The sequence below is a fragment of the Trachinotus anak genome, unplaced genomic scaffold, assembly GCF_046630095.1.
Source record: "Trachinotus anak isolate AG129_WGS33_773 ecotype Australia unplaced genomic scaffold, CSIRO_AGI_Tana_v1 ptg000004l, whole genome shotgun sequence".
Classification (NCBI taxonomy): Eukaryota; Metazoa; Chordata; class Actinopteri; order Carangiformes; family Carangidae; genus Trachinotus; species Trachinotus anak.
In genome coordinates, this window is record NW_027273855.1 from 18,991,235 (window position 1) to 19,012,515 (window position 21,281).

The 21,281-nt window shown below is 41.7% G+C and overlaps 2 protein-coding genes across 8 annotated transcripts in view; both read left to right on the plus strand.

The window, feature by feature from the left end:
• nup210 (nucleoporin 210) overlaps nt 1-10,193 on the plus strand; it is a 26,644-nt gene extending 16,451 nt beyond the window's left edge. The window contains exons 30-41 of one of the 4 annotated variants that reach the window (XM_071476667.1): nt 30-204; nt 851-1,026; nt 3,462-3,682; nt 4,050-4,186; nt 4,939-5,053; nt 5,593-5,739; nt 6,452-6,702; nt 6,837-7,041; nt 7,605-7,727; nt 8,232-8,309; nt 8,954-9,050; nt 9,143-10,193. In XM_071476667.1, the coding sequence (XP_071332768.1) occupies nt 30-204; nt 851-1,026; nt 3,462-3,682; nt 4,050-4,186; nt 4,939-5,053; nt 5,593-5,739; nt 6,452-6,702; nt 6,837-7,041; nt 7,605-7,727; nt 8,232-8,309; nt 8,954-9,050; nt 9,143-9,146 (1,729 nt within the window). In that variant the 3' untranslated portion in view covers nt 9,147-10,193. Of the gene's footprint in view, nt 1-29; nt 205-850; nt 1,027-3,461; nt 3,683-4,049; nt 4,187-4,938; nt 5,054-5,592; nt 5,740-6,451; nt 6,703-6,836; nt 7,042-7,604; nt 7,728-8,231; nt 8,310-8,953 lie in introns of all 4 variants that reach the window. The other 3 variants (XM_071476668.1, XM_071476665.1, XM_071476666.1) reach the window with 3 other exon arrangements.
• A 4,881-nt stretch (nt 10,194-15,074) lies between these two features.
• The window catches only part of iqsec1a (IQ motif and Sec7 domain ArfGEF 1a), a 91,240-nt gene continuing 85,033 nt past the window's right edge, over nt 15,075-21,281 (plus strand). For 3 of the 4 annotated variants that reach the window (XM_071476669.1, XM_071476671.1, XM_071476670.1), the window contains exon 1: nt 15,076-15,447. In XM_071476669.1, the coding sequence (XP_071332770.1) occupies nt 15,188-15,447 (260 nt within the window). In that variant the 5' untranslated portion in view covers nt 15,076-15,187. Of the gene's footprint in view, nt 15,448-21,281 lie in introns of all 4 variants that reach the window. The other variant, XM_071476677.1, reaches the window with a different exon arrangement.

The following is a 21,281-nucleotide window of genomic DNA, read 5'->3' on the forward strand; positions in this document are numbered from 1 at the left end:
GATGTGATTGTGTTCTTCTTTGTCTCCAGGGACGGTGTGGGTGCACTCTCTTACCGGATGCTGGATTTCCCCGACCAGGTTGTTATCGCTCAAGTGGATGATAAGGGCTTTCTCTTCTCTGGCTCTCTCACGGGCATCTCCTCTCTGCTGATCACCTCGCAAGAGACCTTTGGTGTCAATCAAACGCTCATCCTTGCTGTGAAGGTCAGTTTGAGAGCCGCTGCATGAAACGTGTTTCAGATTTTGTTTTGTTTTGCTTTGAAAGCAGTATCCGACAGATATTGACAGTGAAATCCATCTCACGCAGGTGATTGGGTTTAACACTAAATTATGATAAAGCAATTTGTCATTACAATATGCACTGTGGAGCTAAAGAAAAATGGTGCCCCCTAAAGGGTAGATGTTTGGAGAACGGGAGTTCAAACAACTTCTCTTAATATGAGAACATTCTCACGTCCTGTAGAGCTGGACATTTTTTAGACTTTGGTTTGTATAAAAAATGTTTATCTACAGTAGTTTTTTTTTTTTTTTTTTTTTTTTTTTAAAGAAAAAAAAATGCGAGATTTAACAAATATGAAAGCAACTGTTTTATCCATCTGTTAGGCTCCAAGCAAGAATACATAAGGAATATTCTGCTGTCCTAGATTTTAATAAAACATCTTTGTAAAAACATTGTCAGTATATCACATAATAACTATGTATCATCTGTCATACGAAACCTTGAGCTGTTTGTGTTGTTACATCTGATACAGGTTTATTCTTAGTGGATTAGTGTTGAGCCTGGAAATGGCAGCTGACCTTGTCCCTGCAGTTACTGAGTGTGACCCTGGTTCCTCCTTTCATTTCTCAGGTGGTGCCTGTGTCCTATGTGCGCTACAGCACCAGTCCAGTGCTCTACACACACACCCGAGAGAGCCTGAAAGCCTTCCCTCTGGGCATAGTACTCACCTTCACCGTCCACTTTCATGCCAGCACTGGAGAAGCCCTACACAGCTCCAACTCTCTACTTACATTTTCCACAAACAGGTCGGTTACACAACCTATAGGCTCCTTAACACTTCTCATTATGTTTTACAAGTTGTTGTCATTTATCGATATAAATCATACATTAATTCACGCATTCTGTGTGACACCATGAGTGAAACGTGACATCTAGACAGGCAAAGGAGGGTAGAGGATATGTTCTGCAGCTTGCTTCGTACCCCAAGGATGAAAAGCTGTTATCCTGCTGTTCTGGGCTATATATAGAGAGTGAGCACTGAGGCCTTCCTTTTGAGTGGTCCATTCGTGCAACCTCATTCAGCCTTGTGTGACTTAATGTCTCCCACTATTTCAGATTCTGCCAAACAAGTCATGTCAACCCACAAACTACTCACCCCCTACCAGCTCAAAAGAAAATGTGTTTATTTTTACAATTTAATTTGTATGTATTTCACATAGTGTATTTTTATGATATTGATCCACACGAGATATACCAATAACGCTGAAAAACAAGAATATTTTCTATACAGCCCGTTCTGTGATACATCACACAACTCATTTTTGTCCAGACTGTGTGCATTAATATTTACACAGTGCAGCCAGAGTAGTTAAGCCCATTGCAGGGTTTAGTGGCAGGCTCTATGTGGAGTTCACAACCTTAATTTACTGGGCTGTTCCTCATTTCAGATGTAGTAGTTTCCACCTGAGTGAGTGAGCTAAATTAATGGGAGTGTTGGGCAGGGAGGAGATGCGCTCCCGATGAGGGACTCCCTCATCTGTCTGAACAATAAATGGATTCTATTACCTTGTTCTTCAGGAGCTGACAGACAATTTTAGGGCGAAAGTATCAAAATCAGAGTAGTAAAAGGCCGGTAGTCTTGGGATGAAGAGGGTTGGCCTGCGATTAGATCCTATGTCTCCAAGGAGCCTGTTGGATTTTACTGGTATCTGTGGTGGGAACACTTTGTTCAGCATTTGTTCAGAACAGTTGCTTTGGAGATTAAGGTGAAAAGCAAGGCATTTTTTCAGCGGCAAAAGATACATAAAGTTGGATGTTGGACTGTTGCAGTGGAAAATTAAATACTAAAGCATGCAAGTTTTTTTATTTTATTTTAAACTCCTTAAATGTGTGATTATTTTAAGCACATATAATAATATTGGCCCAGTTCAGGTTGCCAAGGTCTTCAGTAATGAAGATGATGCCATTTTATGATAACAAATGAGTTCATTAGAATGACAGGTAAGATGCAGCGGGTGAATGAGGAGCACAAAGGGATGACCACACGGTCTAATGGAGATCAATGATGGGCCTTGAGGTGTCGCAGTGAGGGACTGGGTGAGAAATTGGATCAGAGCAGGACGTGGTCTTTCCTCCTTAAACTTAGTTACATTAACTTGACATGACCCATGTTTGATCCTTACTGAGCACTTCATTAGGAACACCTATTCACCTGTGTTATGCATGCATAAGATCAAACGTAGAGATAGGAGCTCCAGTTAATGTTCCCATCAAACATCAGAATGGGGAAACAATGGTGCAAAAAACAAAAAGCCTTCAGTGAGCAGCAATACCTTGTTAATGAGAAATTTGTCGAACATTGAGGCGGATGAGAAGACTACGTCAGGTTCCACTCCTGTCAGTGTCCAGATGAGGAGTGGATGGTAGGGTCAGAGTATGTCTTCAACAGCATGAATCCACGGACCCAACCTGCCTCGTGTCAACAGTCCAGGCTGCTGGTGGTGTAATGGTGTGGGGGATGTTTTCTTGGCACTTTGGGCCCCTTAATATCAATCAATCATGGTTTGAATGTCACAGCCTGAGTATTGTTGCTGATCATCTTCATCATTTTATAGCCACAATTTACCATCTTCTAATAGTAATTTCCAGCATGAGTCATTTCCAGCATGAGTTTCCAGTTTCATGGAGATGACAATGAGTTCAGTGGAATTCAGTGAACTTCAGTGACCTCCTCAGTCATTAGATGTGAATCCAGTAGAACACTTCTGGGATGTGGTAGAACAGGAGATGTGCAGCCTGAATGTGCAGCTGACAAATGTACAGAAATGATGTGATGCAATCATGTCAACATGGAGCAGAATCTCAAAGAAAGGTTTCTAACATCTTGTGGAATCAGTGCCACAAAGAACTGAGGCTGTTTTGGGAAGAGAGGGAGGAATTACCCAATATTAGTTTGGTGTTTCTGATAAGGTGCACGATGAGCGTATACCGGTTGTGTTCCCGAAATATAATTGTTATGTTAATAATTAAAAAGAGGGTATAAAATGCAACAAAGAAAATTAATAAATAGTCATAGTCATAACACTCATTTTTCACTATACGTAATACTTATTTTATTTATTGCTTATTCTCTCTTTTCAATTTACAAAAAAAAAAAGGAATTCTATAAGAAATGCTGAATAAAAAACAAACAGATGATAATTCCATAACATAAAACCTGCACTTCTGTTTTGTCCTGCAGAGATGACCTGGTGCAGGTGGGGGTTGGGCCTGGTAACCACACTCTGACAGTGCGGACGGTCAACGTAGGCCTCACCCTTCTTGCAGTGTGGGACAGTGAAAACATGGGAGTTGCAGACTACGTTCCAGTTCCTGTCGAGCATGCTATTTATCCTCGTGAGGCCCACAGACTGGTGGTGGGAGATGTAGTTTGCTTCACTGCCCAATTAAACAGCCCAGACGGTGAGAAGTTTACTTGTTATTTAAGCAACTGATCCGCTGCATTATGTATGTGTGTCAAGCAATCAATAAAGAACCATTGTGAACAGAGAGAAAGAAAAAAAACACCTTGAATTTAATAAAAATGTTGCCTTTTTATTTTGGCACTCAAACGATGACAGTCTAGTTATGAGCTGCCTTTGTATTTCTTCTACATCAGTATCTTTCTTGCTCTGCTTTTTATTCAATTTCCTATAACGATAAAGTGCTTTTCATCTCAAGTCCTTTGGAATTCTTGTGCGTCTCTTGGCTGAGGAGAGCCCTGTATTTGTACCTTTCATTTTACAAGCAGTTTTTTTTAAAGCTGGATATTATCTTGCCTTCTCTGCAGGTGCTCATGGTACTTGGAGTTCCTCAGCTAATGGTGTTCTTCAGGTGGATCCTAAAAGTGGTGCAGCTGTAGCCAGAGATTCTGGGACAGTAACTGTGTACTATGAAATACCTGGTGTTTTGAAAACCTACAGAGAGGTACGTTATCTGTAGGTACAACCTACAATCTTAACTAACTATCTGGCAGACTGTGACAAAGCATAAGGTGTTCCCTGATATATATTCCTTTTAGTCAAGGCTGTGATGAATGAGTTACAAGAAGCAAGTTCTAAGTGTTGTAATTATGCAAACAGCTCACGTCTCTGCTTTCTTTTATTTCTACTCTCGACACCTCTATTCTCCAGAGCTTTTAATCTTCTCTACCAGTGCATCGCACTGTATCAATCCTTCCGCAATATATCATAATGAGAGTGAGAGTACAAAAGGTGTATATTGTATCCATCATGGCCTTTCAGCACTATTGTGTCTGCCTAATATGTGTGCATGACATTACCACTGTGGAGAGTCTCACACATGACGGTGCGTGGAGTGGGGTGTCACCGTGCTCTATCCAGTTACGCTCCTTCCTGCTCGAGAGCTTGATGATTGATGAGATTTGGTGCGAGGTATTTTATCTTAAACAGAAAGCTCATAAGCATTATAACAAGATGAACTGACTGAAGATGTGTGTTTTTTTTTAATCGGCATTGGAGGAGACATTGATAGAGGGAGCAGTGATGTTATGTTGAAGCACTCAACTGTGTTTTAATGAGTTTGTGTCACTGACAACCTGACATGATTGATGTAAACAGTTAGTCGTGGATGTAAATAATAATGTGATTTATTCCAAACACACACCTGAATCTTCTTTGGATTTATTGGCTGTTCCCTGTCTCTCTATGGTTCTGCAGGTAGTAGTGGAAGCAGCTACAAGAACAACAGCTATGGCACAGCCTGCACCTGTCAGGAACGGCAAGGAGACAAAGGTCCTACTCTCTACCAGAGAAAGAGGAACCAACCTCATTGGTAATAAACTGACTCAGTATATCTTGTTTTATTAAATCAGTACAAACAACAAAGTGTGAAATCAATATTTCACTGTTTTAATGATGCTTAATATATGCACAAGTATTTCTTGAAGCTGGCCTGTTACTTTAGGAGGGTCTTTTGGCTTCTTGGCACCTGCACAATTTTTTTTTTTACATTGCCATATTTGTATGAATTTAACAAATGTGATCTAAATATTAATTGGCTTTTGAGGGAGGTGTTGTGAGATGATTTTGTTACATTAGGATGAAGCAGCTAAGCTGTCCCCCTTGTTTTCAGTGTTTGTGCTAAGCTAAGCTATCTGTCAGCTGTACATAGTTGCATATTTTATCAATCATCTTAACTATCTAAACAAGCATATTTCCAAAAAAGCGTAAACCTTTTGCTTCAAGAACTCCTGAATAAATAAAAGTCAGAGTGATTAATATTGATGTCACTTTTTATTGATTTAATGACTAATGTGTGCGATGGAGCACAAAGCTTCTCTGTGTCTTATTCCAGTGTGCTCTACCCTGCAGGAACCTGTTCCTCTGCCCAGACTGAAGCGATTCCTCAACTGCAGCCAGAATCCTTGATCGGCTGCCATCTCAGCTTCACCAGCGATGCTATTGACTTCCCTGCTTCTGATGTCTTCAATACACACATCAGCTTCGACTCCAGCATTGGTAAGCCTGATCTGAAATCAGACCAGAGATCACAGATGTGATGAACAGTGATGGACCATGGTCATGGTGTTGGGGCTCTCAATTTTCCTTACATTTACACCATGGATTGTACATTTTTTAAAGGTAGTGGTTTGAATGACACTTTTCCTGTTCACACTTTGACACTCATGTCATTTTCTACCTTTTTGAGAGGCATTTTGTTTTCCAAAATAAAATTACTTTTAAACCTAACCCAGACACGGTGTTAATGTGTATGCTCTGCACGAGGGGCAGGAGAGTACTGTTTACTAGGCCATAATCAATACCTGCATTGCCCATGGAATGAATTTAGCGGGCACTATAAACGTATTGAACTGAGGAGGCTCCCTATGACTAGAAAGCACTGGTCTAATTGTGTTTGGGGTTTGGGATTTTACCCCAGCTTGTTGGCTAATCTCTGAGGGGATCCACAGTGTATGTACAAGGATATAACCACTCAGCTGAATCGCACTGACATCCTAATGGGAGCATGTGATTGTGAGATGACTCTCCATGACAAATTCAGAGTGGGAATACGCTGTATATTCCTTATGTGTATCTTGCACCATTTTTGAGACCGCATTGACACTATAATCACACACACTGTGACATCCAGAGTAATTTCTTGTCCCAAATGCACACATCAATAATTAATGTTGAACTACAATTTTGCCTCTCTCAATTCTCGCCCCAGGCCTCTACACATGTTCCATGACCTTGCAGCCAATGTCTGACCAACAGACCCGTGTGCTCAGCATGTCCATGACCAACCTGCTTGTGAAAGCAGGCCTGGAGGGCGGTGCTTTCTCTGGGGAACAAGTCAGTGCCAAGCTGCCCATAGAGCCAGGCCTCTACTCCGACAAGACCGAGCTGCTGCTCTCAAACCTGCATCCATCAGCTGAGCTCACAATCTACGGCCCCACTGCCGCCCTGACCAACATGGAGGTCAGACACCAACTTTGTTTCTAGTGGAACCTTTATTGAACTGTTTTGTGTTAGATGTGCGCATTTAGTATGACCATTGTTTAAGTAAACCTCCTTTAAAGAAAAACGTTTGCATACGTTTTCTGCTTCTTTAGGTGGTGTCTACTTCTCCCAACATTGCTGTCCAAGAGAAGGAGGCACATCAAGGCTTTCCTAGTTTCTCAAAGTACATCGTCAGTGCTGTGGACCCTCAGGCAGCAGTTTCTGCTTCTGTTTCTATAAGCAGCACTTCCTCCGGCCAGAGTCTCCTCATCCCAGTCACTTTGATTCACGTTGCTGATCTCAGCGCTGCAATGCAAGGTCAGATATCCTGTCAGTGCAAATGACAAGTCACTGTGCCTCAAGCCACAGTGATTTTGCTTTAAGTGCATTTTCTGTGTCACAGGAAAGTAAGTAGGGCTGTCACCTATTCAGAAATCAAGTTTGAACTATTTGTACTAATACGGAATTCATTTTAATTAAGTTGCAACCCATGCAGCCTACTCCTTAAGTATATTGTTTCATTAATTTGCTGCTGTACTGCCTGACAAGCTAACGTTACTGTAAGGCAGTTGCATTGTGCAGTGTTACTGCTGAAGTAGAGGTCACGGGCTGTTGAGTTTAGATTTTTTAAATCAGAACGTATGATTACAGATAAAAATTTTAAATGTTGTGTAGTTTTGTTCAATGATCTGTATTAGTCATCTGTAGGAAATAAGCAAACTGACAAGACAGGTTTTCAATAACCATCCTTCAGTTTTCAGTGCCATAACAAGCGTCATTATCCCTCTGTGCCATAGCTAATATTTGTTAGTGTGTCGTATGTTCTCAGCACTTTGAAGAGGTTTTGACAGGCTGTTATCTCATCCGCCGCTCTGTCTCAGCAGCTGCTCCTCCAGTTGTTAACATGGAGGGGGACCACTCCCTGCAGAGCTTCACGAACAGCTACCAGATGATGTTCTTCACCCTGTTTGCTCTGTTGGCCGGTACAGCTATCGTCATCATCGGTGGGTCAACTCATTCCTGCTGGAAATGCTATATAACTAGATTATTTTGTATAATAATGAGTAACATTTATGCACTGGTAGAAGTTTGGATTCACAGTAACTGTCTTTACTTTAATCATGTCATTCATTGTTTGATGGACTTAGTTTTATGTGACTGGGTTTTCACTTTCGTCCATTATTTGTATTTTCTATGTAATAAGGGCAACTAAGCCAAATATAATTTCCTTTCTATTTATTTGAAAATGAGAGCCTCCAACATTGCAATTGCTGGCTCACTTTGTCTCTGATAACAAAAGGAATGTGACAAGTTGATTCAAAAATGAATCACTGTCATAACTTGACAATCTGTTTGTGTCCCATCAGTTGTGGTCACAATTTGAAGCACTTAAAGTTATGAGGGTATTTTTTTGGATTGCAAGAATTTTTTTTTTTTTTTTTTTTTTTTTTTATACTGAGCTTTCCAGGGTGATGGCATGTTTGAAATGTATTTTTTATTCTCTACAGTCCTCCACACAGTGTTCTCTCCAAGAGAACAAACTTATCACCCTGCTTTCATCCAGAGGACACCACCACCCATCACAGGTAGGACACTGTCACTGTGACACTTTCTTGCCATGGCTATTAAGCAAATAAAGACTAAAGCATAGATTCGAACAGATAAACCTTTAAATGTCACTGCCTTTTTTTTAAAGATATTTGAGCTCTATAGTTCACTGATCTTTAATGAGTAAAAAGAAGTTTGTATAATCCCTAAATCTGTGATGCTACTAGACTTTAAAGCTCCATTGAGAATTAATTAGAAACAATAGAAGAGGTGTCTGATAGAATCCAGGCCATTTATGTGGCAGACAAAATGGATTTTTTGAAAAAGAAGAAGAAATGCGTCCTCACCCATTGTAAATTAAAGGTCATTTGGATGTAAAACCAAGCAAAAAGCTTCAGTCCTCAAATCGACTATTTATTGCAAATAAAAGCTGCTGCAGTGCCTGTGTTCTGGCTGCTACTGTATGTGTGGCAGATATTAATGTGTGTTATCAGTACAACTCAGGCTGTTTGATTGTAACTTTTAAACCAAGTGGTGTTCCCTATAAATTCTGCCACATTTATCTTTTATTAATTATTTAACTGATTTGCTCCTTTTATCTTTTTTTTCTGTCCATAAAATGAACTTTATTCTGCTGTAGATGCTTCATTTACCCTGTGCTGCATTGTGCTCTTATTTTCAGGTTTAGACTCTCCAGCAGGGAATTCCTTCAACCGCACAATACACAGGACTGACCCAAACAGCAGCGCCAGGTTGCGTCTCTATTCTCCAGACTACAGGTCAGACTGAAGCCCTCTGTCTGGTCTCTGTTCCCCAAAAGTAGAACACCACAGGCCGTTAACGCATACTGAATGTGCCTCTGTCCCTCCAGATGAATGCTGTGGGACGTGACTGCGAAATCTCAGTTCCATCGTCTTCATGTGATACAAAATCTCCATTTTCAGAACAGCATAGCAGAGCTGCGAGACGATAACAGGGCTATTTTCTGTGTGTGTACATTTTTTGTGTGGAAACAGGTTTATATATACAGTATATATGTTGTTTTTTTTTGTGTGGTTTGGCATGGAAATAGTTTTTATACAAGACCACTCTGTTCTAAACCGAGATCTTTTGAAGAGTGCTTAAAAACCAAATCACTAGTTTGTGCTTCGAAAAATGTTGCTTTTTGTGTTTGTTTGATGTTTACTTGTGTGCTACTCATCTTTTTGGATGTGACATTAATAACTCAGGATGAACCCGTCTTGTATTTTTTTGAGCAGAAACCGTCTTTCATTATGTTGTAGCTTTTACATTTTGTGAAACAGTCGTCCACTGAACCCGTCCTCCTCAAAGCTGATGAACCCTTCAAATGTGCAGAGTCCCAACCAGAAAACGGTTGGCTTATTACAGTTTTGGGCATTTCTGAGGGAATTTCAATTCCCAATTATTTAACATTACTGAGTTTTTGAGCCACAACATATTCAGCGCTTGTCTAATTCATTAATGTGAAACACTTAAGAAATGTGAACCATCATTCAGCTTTTATACCTGTGTTGCTTCTTTGCAAAAGCAATCAAATGTGACGTGGTCTTGTTTCTGGAAATGAAACGATTCTCTGTTCTTACCTGCCCCCACATTTCCACAAACATGTCACTGTAGCACTGAGTTGCTGGGACATAGGAGTGTGACTTAATTTTAAATAACATATTTTTGTATTTGATGAAAAAAGGAATGGTATTTATGTTAGTTAGTGACATTCAGTTTTACTGAGACGGGAATGTGTGTGATGATGAATGCATTCAGTGTTTTTGTGTTGAAGACTCCTAGTCTTGCCTTACAATCATATCTGAACAGCTTTCTGCACATAATACAGACATGAGTTTGTTTGCTTGTGTGAATATGCTCTTGCCTTTGCTAATTAAAGTTTTCACTTTTTACGTCCATTTTTCTTGCACTGAAAAGTCTATATTTAAAAAAACAAATCTGAAAATAATAGTGAACAGGCAGATAACAAGCTGCTTCCCGACACACTGTCCGTCTAACAGAGAATTTTGACAGACGAACAATTGCACAGAAAGCGTCTTTTCATCTCTCAATAATCAGAAATACACATACAGATGCAGTCTGAACTAAAAAACTGGTTTTCCTCCACTGGCAACACTGATTCTGTCACTCACCCACTCAACCTGCAATTTTCTACACTAACATCCCCATGAATTAATTTTCTGCCTCAGTGCTGTTTCATTTATCAGATTTTTTTTTTTTTTTTTTTTTTTTAAATGCACATTTTGTATTCCTCCTTGGTACATGTTGTTGACATCTAATCAGTCTTTCCTATTCAATATTGTTCATGTTAGTCTACAGTTTTGGTTCATGGTTGATTATTTCATTGTCTTATCTGCACTATTTCTTCATACTTTCTTTCCCTCATTTATTGCGTATATGTAGAAAACCTCTCAAGCAGCTGCTCAGTAAAGGGTGAGGGGTTGACAGTTTAACAGGAATAATTTAGCAAACATTGATTACAGCACAAGAAATAAAAAAAAAAAAAAAAAAAGTAAAGCAAGGGAAGTAATGCCTAAATGTGAAGCTCCTATCTATTTTTAGAAATTGGTGATGTTGTGTATTGCCACTGGCTGAACTCCCATGTATCCCAAAGCCACCACACTCTTATGCATTACACACAAACAGAGGGGATTAGGGAGGGTGGCTTTCTCTCCAGCTCCCTGAGGATGTGTAAAGGTCTGCAACCACTGATCAAATATCTCCCATCTGTCTGTGACACTGCTCTGGGCTGCTGTGGTGGCTCTCAGTCACCTAGCTCATTTGTATGCCCCCAGCAGCTGCCCGCATGTCAGCAACTGCTACACAACCTGGAGTAGGTGAGCAGGCAAGGCTGCGTACCATGGAATCATTTGCAAAACATCACTTGTGGTACACCTCGGGGCGGCAGCTGTCTGACTTGCTTACATGGATTTTTGTTTGTGGTGTTTTATTTATTTAATTGTTAAAGCATTTACACTTCTCATTAATTCTATGATTTGTCTTGTCTACGGCTGTGACCGACGATTATCTTCATTATGGCTTCATCTGCAAATGTGTCTTTTGAGTCGATAAAATGTAAAAAAAAAAAAAAAAAAAATAGTGAAGATTTCTCAGGTTGCAAAGAAAAGCAGCTAATTCTTACATTTAAGAAGCCGAAACTAAAGCATATTTTTCATTTTTGTCTGAAAATGACAAACAATTACTCCATTATCAAAACAGTTATTTTCCCTTTCAATCTACTACTTGATTAAGTGACCAATCGGCTCATCTCTAGTGTTATCATTACTCAAGGCTGATCTCAGGGGTCCTTGACAATGATGTTAACAGACACATAAAAACCACAAACATGCACTAGTGAACATAAAAAATAATAAAAAAAAAAAAAAGATCCTGAGTGGAACATAAACAACACCAGCCACAATCTTTGCACTATTTCCCATAAGCTCCTTATTTCTCAGAGGGTGTGTGAGGCAGACCGAGCTTCAGCTCATGCCTGAGAGGTGTTTATGAGGAAACACACGAAGACCAGCTGCGTGGCTCCAGCTATGGCCACAGCAGGGCCTCAAGGGTATTCTGAAGGTGCTGGCTGCAAGGAGAAGGAAACGCGTCAACCGTTTGTGTAGTGTGAGGGAGGAAACACCAGCTGACTGGCTATCCACCTCAGCAGGACAGTAGCACATAAGTTATAATAATATTAATGCATTGAAATTCAAAAGTGGATATGACCCTTTTTTTTTTTAAATAACCCCCATCAAATGATTGTGGCATGTGGGTTTTAAACGTGACCGTACAGTATATCCATAGCTCATTAAGGCAGTCATCCATGTTAAGCTAAAATGACACCCAATTTATTCTCTCCATTAAAACACACTGGTTGCATAAACCCCACCTGTCAGCTTGTCAAGCCGAGAGCCATCGTGCCACGTCCCAGATGGCTTGCTGTGCTGTCAGTGGAGGGGATCAATGAGGTGGGGCGTTGAATGAGACCTGACAAGAAAATGGTAAGGCAGCTAACACACGGGGGTCTTCAGGGAGGCTGTGGGAAGGTCTGCCTGGAAAGCTGTCTCTGCGAGGGAAGTCGGATGTTTCTGTTTTTGAGCCCGATGAAAAGCTTTATCCAGTTTCCAAATGTAGTCCATTTATATCTCAGCTGCAATGAATTCAAATACAGTAGATTTAAAGGGGTTTTCATTGGTTATGTAAGGTTGAGTGGCTCCTCAGAAAAGAAGAAAGTTTATGTTGCAGTTTTCATGTAAAAAAAAAAAAAAGGCAACACAAACCTAATCAAGCTCCCTCTGCATTCTAGCTGTTTTGATTTGTTGCAGGGGCGCCACTGAGGAAACTCCCTAACCTATTTGGTTTTGATATTTATGACTTTAATTATGTATTATATGAACATCAGGGAATGGATTAAATTACTTTATTACCATTACCTACAGTGTTCCCTCTGGTGTGTCGGCTCAGATCCATCACACAAACGCGCGTCCATATGAGGTGCTTGTTGGGCTCAGCAGACACTATTTGGCATTCTCAGGGAGAAAAAGAAAAAACTTTTCCACTCTGCTGGTTAAATGATTGGGGGACCCTCTTCAATCACAGCTGGCAAATGCTTTGTAGGTGCTTCCGAGTGGTTTTGCCTCAGTGCAAATATATGAGTGATTTCAGAAAATAAATCTCTCTGGCTGGAACCCGCACTGGCACCAGTGTGTGACTGGTCAGCCAAAGAAAGAAAGAGAGGAGCGGGAGCCCAGGAGCAAAATGAGGACAAGTTGTGGTTAATATCTTGTGCTTGCTGGCATTCCTCATCCACAGGTCATGAGGCAAACTCCCAAGAGTTTGAAGCTGTGTATGACTGATGGAGCTGCATGGTTTGCTGGTGTAATTTTGGATTAGAAAGTGTGAAAATATAGGATTTAAGTTTTGAGGGATCTAATTTTATATTGTGGTATACTTTTTTATCTTTTTTTTTTTTTTTTCCAAACACAGGGTCACTTGAGGAACAGCAGCATCAGAGCTGGAAGGCATTTACTAGCTCGCTGAAGGACACTCTAAGTGGTGTAATATGTGCTGAATGAGGGACCTTGCAGCTGAAGGATAACACTGATGGTGGAGCGTGGTGCTTTGGTTGGTGAGGGGCCCACAGTAAGATGATGGTATGTGCTGTTTCTGAGGCAGTGTTTACCACAGGAAAGGAAACGCGTCTTTGAACTGAGGCGTTTGGCAGTGTTTGACATGCAACGCCACCCTGGGACTATTGGCTGTGAATGGCTGGGTACTGTAAATCCTTCTGGGTGGCATGTCGAGCCTCTCGCAGCCCTCCTTGGCCCACTGCCATGTGGATTAGGGAGCCACACAGAAAAACCTAATGTACTCCATCTGTAATCTATGTCCTTATACTGCTTCCCACTGTCTCTGGCTTGCTCCGGCTCTGCCTCCACCTTAAAACAAGTCACATCATCTGAGTGCAGGTGGGTATACCGTGAAGGAAGCATTCATCTTCTCTTTATTTGCGCTGTAACTGCATCCAAGAAGGCAGAATCAAGCATAAGTGGAGATGACAATGGCTGAGTGTGAGTGTGTATATAGCCATGGGGCAATCACAAGACACAGGGAGCAGGGCAAATAATGCCAACTGCCTGTCAGAGGGGGTATTTGTGCACTGGGTATAGCTTTAAAGCTTTCAATATTTTCAGTTCCACTAAAATCATATAAAGCAATTTTGTTATTATCAGTTGTTAAACATTTTAAAGGCTCATTCTCAGGCCAGGCCAGATGGAAACCAGATGGGTCACCCGTGAAACTTAAACATCAGCCTCGTTAAACCAGAGAAGAGCCGCAGTTCGCTCACACACACCCACGGGACACAGGCTCCCTGCCGCACACACAGATCTCGGCCGTTTTCGGATTCAAACGCTGACACACACTGCTCCTATTTACCATCGCGATCATTTCAGCCGGCTGGAAGAAACGGCCACAGGCAGACAGCGCGGTAGACAAGGCTGCGGGCGAGGACGCAGCACCGCTCCGCGTCCGGCGGACTGTGCAACAGCCCCGAACACAGACACACCAGTAATGCAACAAAGTTGTTCAGCGAAATATGCAGCCCAGCGTTTGCCCAGATGATGTGGGAACATACTAACTGAGCAGCACATGCACTGAAAATGCATGAAGGATATTCTGGACTGACGCAAGGAAGAGGACAGGAAAAAGACATGTGCCGTCTAACTCCAGACCCCCTTCTCCTCCTCCTCCCCCTCCCCTCCTACGGCGGCTGCAGAAACCACCACCACCACCAGCAGCACCAGCAGCACATCACAGCTGCAGATTCATAAAACTTGAAAACCCCGCCCACTCGACAGCCAGCGTCTGTTTACGAAAAGTCACGGGAGCAGCATGGAGCGAAAGGTACCCAAGAGCAAATGTCACACGGTGCCGCCAACAGGAGGAGGAGTAGGGGGGGGGGGGGGGGGGGGGCAGGCAGACTTCACAGAGAGCCGGCCACACTTGGTTGACTGATATTTAGGCGCCTGCTGACATTTGCAGTTTGATGCGCGGTGAGGAGCTTGCGGCGTTGCGCGGCGGGGACTTCTTCCGGACGCGTCCGCCGGGAGCGTTTTTTTTTTTCCCCTGACTGAATTGTCCCCCCCCCCCCCCACACCGACTTAAAAACAATGGCGAGGCGTAAAAGGCGCAACCCACCGAAGTGTTGCGCTTAAACCCAGCCTGGACAACACAGACACATCCCCCCCCCCCTCCCACAACCACCCACCCACCCACACACCCCCGGCGTCTGCGATACAGACGCACAGCGCGCAACAACAACAAAAAAAACAACAACAAAAAACAGGAAAAAAAAAAGAACAAATAAAGAGAGAAGGGCCGTCGGAGCGACATGGAAAGCCCGACCGAGAACCCTACCAGGGCTGCGGAATATCTGAAGGAGCTTAACAAGATCATCGAGACCCAGCAGGAGTTGCTGGAGAGGCAGAGGGGAAGGATCGAGGAGCTGGAGCAGCAAGTGTCCGACTTGTGCGCGGAGAACGGGGGTCTGAAGGAGCAGTACCAGCGGCACCTGGCAACCTGCAGGCTGCTGCAGGGCAGCAACAGCCTGCTCACACTGGGAGCCATAAAGGAGCACATCACACAGGAAAAGTAAGCCATAACAACACCTCATATTGTGTTTTCTTGTTTGTTTGTTTTTGTTTTTTTTCTATAAAAGTCACATAAGCTATATTGCCTGCACTGGCCTTTCGCAAAGTTGAAAATTGTACTTAATTCAAGTATAATTGCTAAATCAGACCCGACGCTGCACGCCCGGTGATCCGCAGCTGCAACTAGACCGCTTTTGCATCTTTTCCTTTTTGCTGATGTTTGCTGATGGAAAAATGGGTCGATTACAGGAAAACGGGGTACTGTTGAATATCACAGAGCTTTTCTGATCGCATATTTGGAAACATGCAGCCGGGAGTTTGACCGTAGATCCCAGCATCAACAGCCCCGATGACGGCAAACCAGCAGCTTTTCCCCGGCAGATCATTTTCAGTCCAGTTTTTTTTTTTTTTTTTTTTTTCGTTTTTATTTTTGCTATTAGGTGACTGCAACTGTCAGTGTGCAAGATTGAAATATCATGAGATCCAGTTCAGATTGAGATATCCCGTAAATTACACACTGGGTCAAATTTGTCCTAAATCTTATATAATGTGCACTTTCAAATAGTCTCTGATGATTTCTGCTTTGTCATCTTTGTTTGTATTAGTTTGGTACTTCTGTAACTTCAGCAGGTTTAAGTCTAAACTATGGCTGTCCTCAGTGGTCTCAAAAGAGGATTTCATATGCATGGGCTGGCACATTAATCCATGATGTATGGAATGCAATAACTACAACCTCTGGGGAAAAGGTGCATACAGAGGATTGCTCCATTATGCAATTATGTTTTAGGGCTGGTCCTCTCTGCAGGCAGTGGGTTAAGCCCCGAGCAGAGCAGGTAGGGCGGATGTGGTAGAGCATGATCTCAGTAGTGCTGGTATGGACCTTGGTAGTCAGGGTTACCCACCCTGGACCGGCTCTGCGTTGAAGTTCACTCTCTGTTGGCTGCATCTCCAGAATGCCTCAGCATGCAGACATTTAACCCAGAAACATGTGATTGTGATTGACCTTTGTCTCTGGGGGCGTGTTAACTGTCGTGAAGATCAGTGGCAGCAAATCCATACCGATGACTCATGGACTGTATGTCTTTGCTGTCTGATCCAGACCAGTCTCGTGTGATCAGGGCAAACTGTAACACCGACCTTTTAGTGTGCTGCCTTTATAAATCTTACTCGGGCACTTTGGACTATTCTCTCTGATTTCCCTGGAAAATCACTCTGTCACCGTCTCTCATTTTGTATGGTCACAGTGTCTGAACACTATTTCGGTCCAGCTCTGGTAGACTGACACTGGGGCTGCTGTGGAGCCTGTAATTACCCCTGTGAACATGATGAAATATGACAGCTGTTAATAATGTAAAAGGTGGTTTATGGATACAGATACAGAATTTGAAATGTCATTTAAGTGCAGTGAGTAATTTAAGGAATGCGGTGGTTTTTCAGCAAGACTGATTCTAAGATATGCAAATGTCATTTTGGCATATCAAAAAAGGGATTTAAAGTGTGCACCTGGATATTAAACAGTCTGGACATCCCTTTTTGGCCACTTGCAGAGGTCAGGGACACAGTGGCAGCAGAGCAGCCCAGATGTCTTGTCCTCAGTGGCTTTACTTCTGGTTTTCCTGAAGAATTCCCATGAATTCCCAGGATGGGGGGGTCATCTCTTAATCTGCCTTACTCTGCATACTTTCAAAGGGAGGTCTGAGCAGCTGCTGGAAGGTCTGTTATCTTTGGCCCCACTGGCAACATGGCTCTGTTATTGTCGAGGTCTATTCTCTGGTTGGTTAGTTGTACTTTGTGCTTTGTGGTTATCGCTAATTAGCAGATGTTAGCATGCTAAAATGTAAAATATGGTAAACATTCGCCAACCTTTTGAGCAGTAGCATCTTAGCATTGTCATTTTGAGCGTGTGAGCATGCTGGCGTTAGCATTTAGCTCAAAGCTCACAGAGCAGCTAGTGTGACTATAGATTCTTAGTCTTGTTGACAGTTAATGGACCAAATCATTACTCAAAGAAACATTGTAATTGAGTTGATAATGCAAATATTTGCTGCAGATAATCAATAGCTCATGAAGTCGTGTTAAGCCTTTCACTTATCAGCATACATTCAAGTCACAGAGCTAAAAGATTACTCAGTGATGTTTGACAAACTCAGAAGGTTGTTTTAAAGCACTTACTGTTCTTCTGAAGGCATTCTCTAAATCCTAGAAATCTCCGTAAACCATCTGGATGAAAATAATCTTCAACCTTCCGAATAATAAGAATAAAAGATTGTTAACACTTTTTCCTGAGTTGCGCGTCTGTCCAAATCAAACCCAAGATGGTGTGTTGGCTATCAGATTAAAAATCTTTTTTTCACTGAGCAGTGGATAAAGTGTTTTTTTCATCCTGGCTGTCAGAAGACTCTTTAAGGATTCAGAGAATACCCTCCTAACAGTGTGTCTCTAAATGAATCAGTTTTTCAAACGAAGCCGTTTATTTATCTTTTAGAGAAACTGACAGTTATCTTCGTGACCCGAATGAATGCTAATGCATGGGAGGCACAAAGTGCGGCGATGCTCATTGCAGCTTTCAGAACAAGATCATCCCGTATCTCTGAGCAGAGAAACCTCACTTTTGGAGCTTGTTTTGAGACGACTCCCTAACATGTCCACCTGCTCGCGCCCTACCTGAATAGGGCTGCCTCTTTTTTTTTCTTCTAGGGCCTCACACATGGAAATGTTGGCGCTCACTCTGACCACAAAAGGAAACTGCTGAAGGGCACTCTGATGCAAATCAGAGATCACATGCCTGAATATCAACAATATCTACAAACAGCAAGCAGCGACCTTGAGTTCTGTTGACATGCCAAGAATGTAGACATAGCTCTGTTTGTGCTGTCAAGCCGGTCTTTTGTCCATGGTGGTTGACTTTCTAGCTATGTAACCAGGAACTGCTTGCACCCACTGTAAGGAAGCATAAACTGCCATTAACTAGCTGATATGATGGAAACCAGTTAGGATATTCTTCTGCTGTTTGATCTATCCACAAAATACAAGTTGACAGGTTTAGAAAAGTCCTCTGAGCCCTCAGTTTAAGTCAGGCCTCTTCTCTAAAGATAGTTTGACATTTTGGGAAATACGCTTTTTCACTTCCTTGCCAGGAATGAACACGGCTATGATAACGGTCTCCTCGTTCTAGCTTCATATTTACTGTACAATCATGAGAGTGGTAAAGATCTGCTCATCTAACCCTCAACAAGAAAGCAGCTAAGTGTATTTCCCCATATTACAAACTCTTCCCTAAAGACAGGGAGGTATTGCTTTTTAGAATAAGATGTTTAGTCATAGTCAAGCATCTGCTCCCTTAGAGTTAGGTTTGAACTTTAGAGACAAGAATGGGAAGTGCTGAGAACGGATGCCAGTTTTTTTTATTTGTTTACATTTTGGAAAGTTAACTAAGCCGAATGAGCTATTAACTGTTTCATTTTCTATGTACCATTGGATGTTCTGCCAACTATCTCATAATTACTTTGATGCCAAACAAATCTTAAAAACCTGCTGATTCTCAGTTAAGTTCTGAAGTGACCTGAAGTCTAAACTGTATTGTAATTATGAGAATTGTTTATCTCATAATTATTATGAGATCTCTTATCGTAATTATGAGATCTCTTATCGTAATTATGAGATCTTTTCTGATAATTATGAAATAGTAGGTGATATTCACGAGATACGTAATTCATAATTATGAGACAAGGTCTCTCAAAATAGTTTTCTTTTATGGCTGCAGTGTGTATCCGTAGCTGAGCTCCTGCTAAGTGTTCAACTTTTCATAAGGAGTAAAAATAAGCTTGGGTTGGGGTTTTGGGGAGAGGACCTTCTTATAGAGTGAAATTATATTTTCCTTTTACTTTTTCTTTCTTGGCATATTTATTGTCAGTTTTAAGTGGTGTCATTGCCGCTTTGTAGAATTTCTTTTTGCTTTTGCTTTTTTTTTTTTCCTCCTCTCAGTGTGTGCAGGCTTGTCATGTAATATGCAGTGGATTTATAGTCATATTGTGTTTTACTTTCAATAGGGATCTTAATACAGTTCAGATACCTGTGTCAGATTGAATAGAAGCTTTTATTGTTCTTTGCTTCCCTTTTCTTTTCAGTGCTTGTTTGTCAGCTGATAGTACATGTCTGCATGCAAGAATAGTATTATTTATTTGTATTGCAGTTGGTGCTTGTTTGATATATCATCATTAAATGACATATTGATGGAAAGAAAGGAAATACAGGCATATTCAGTAGATTTTTTTCCGTTGAAGGATATAGCAAGATGGCAGTAAACATGGTCTAATGGTTGTTTGCTGCTATCTGGGGCTGGCTGCAAATGGAAGGCTTTTCCCTGTATGTAGTTTATATGGCTTTTCCCTCTACTCTGTTTTAGAGACAAAGTGCAGACAGCAGGAAATGTGATGCACCACTTACAGTGGAACCTGTAGTGCCAAGTCAACAGATTCCTCTGTGAATTCTGCAGAACAGGCTCCTGGGTAACATCGTTGGTCATTGGAAATCATCTCGGTGTGCAGTGACCCTGATGTGGATCCATAAACTCATCCCCCCAGGTGATTGTAACACCTCAGGAGCTGGTTGAGCAGGATAAGCAGAGTGGGCGTCGCTCTGTGTCTTAGTGCTTGGTTTCTGTGAATGTAAAGCCAAAACATCCACTCCCTGTTCCACTTTTCCTTAAATTTTAGTCTTTAAGTTAAAGTCTGTGTAAAAAGATAGTTGGTGTAGCACTGAGGCAAGAACTAGCAATCACACACATATCAGGTTTGGCTCCTGAGTTGCCTGCCTTGTCAGCCCTTTAGTCCAGCAGGATTTATGCTGACCACATGCAATTTTCTCTCCTAATGGTGTTTGTTTTTTAACAGCACTCTACAGTCACTCGTATCCATTGCGCTCACTTTGGAATTAAATGACAGGTAATACAAGATGTTGTTGCACATTTTGGCAGCACGCGGTTGTGATAAATTACTTTTCATCAGAAATTAAGTCCAAACCGACTTCATATGTTTTAGCAGATTTTCAGGGCAAATGCCTAGTCTATCTGGTCAGTGATTATAATCTGCTGTTGTGAAAACAAGTGAACAGTGAACAAGTGAAAACAAGAAGTCATAAATGAATATTTAAAGGAAACAAGAATGTGTTGTTGTGGTAAATGTTTTTCTGGCATGATGCAGTGGAGGCTGGTGGTTTAATCAGACTAGATCCACCGTGATCTGAAACTGTCCTCTGGGCTTTGCTGTGGAATAGTGTCTGTAAGTGCTCTCCTTTCTGATCTCGGCGCTGGTGGATGCTGCAGCTGCAGATGACAAAGAGCCGAGGTGTCGTAGTTTTCAGATGTCTCAGGAATACCATAAAGGAATTTCTTCAAATTTGGTACAAATGTTCACTTAGAAGGGGTAACAAAGTTCAAAGGTGAAGATCATTGTGACCTCACAAAACACATTTTTGGCCATAACTCATGATGGAAATACTCTTAATAAAATACTCTTGTGATATGAGTCTGGACAGACATGGATGTAAACTGCAACTTGACTGGTAGGCGGAGACATACAACCGTGAGGTCAGCCAATCGTTTAAATTCAGTATGAATCCCAGTCGGTAAAGAAGCATGAGTAACCGTGACTCATCAAATATTGATGGATAACGTGACAAATCATTGCCAACTACAACGTTCTCCCTGTTAATGCTTTAATGCAGCAATTATGAATGTTTCAATACTGATGAATGAGCAGCAAAGCTTTCAAACTGTTACCCCCGAGGTGGAGGTTATGTTTTCATCAGTGTTTATTTGTCAGGATTACGCAAAAA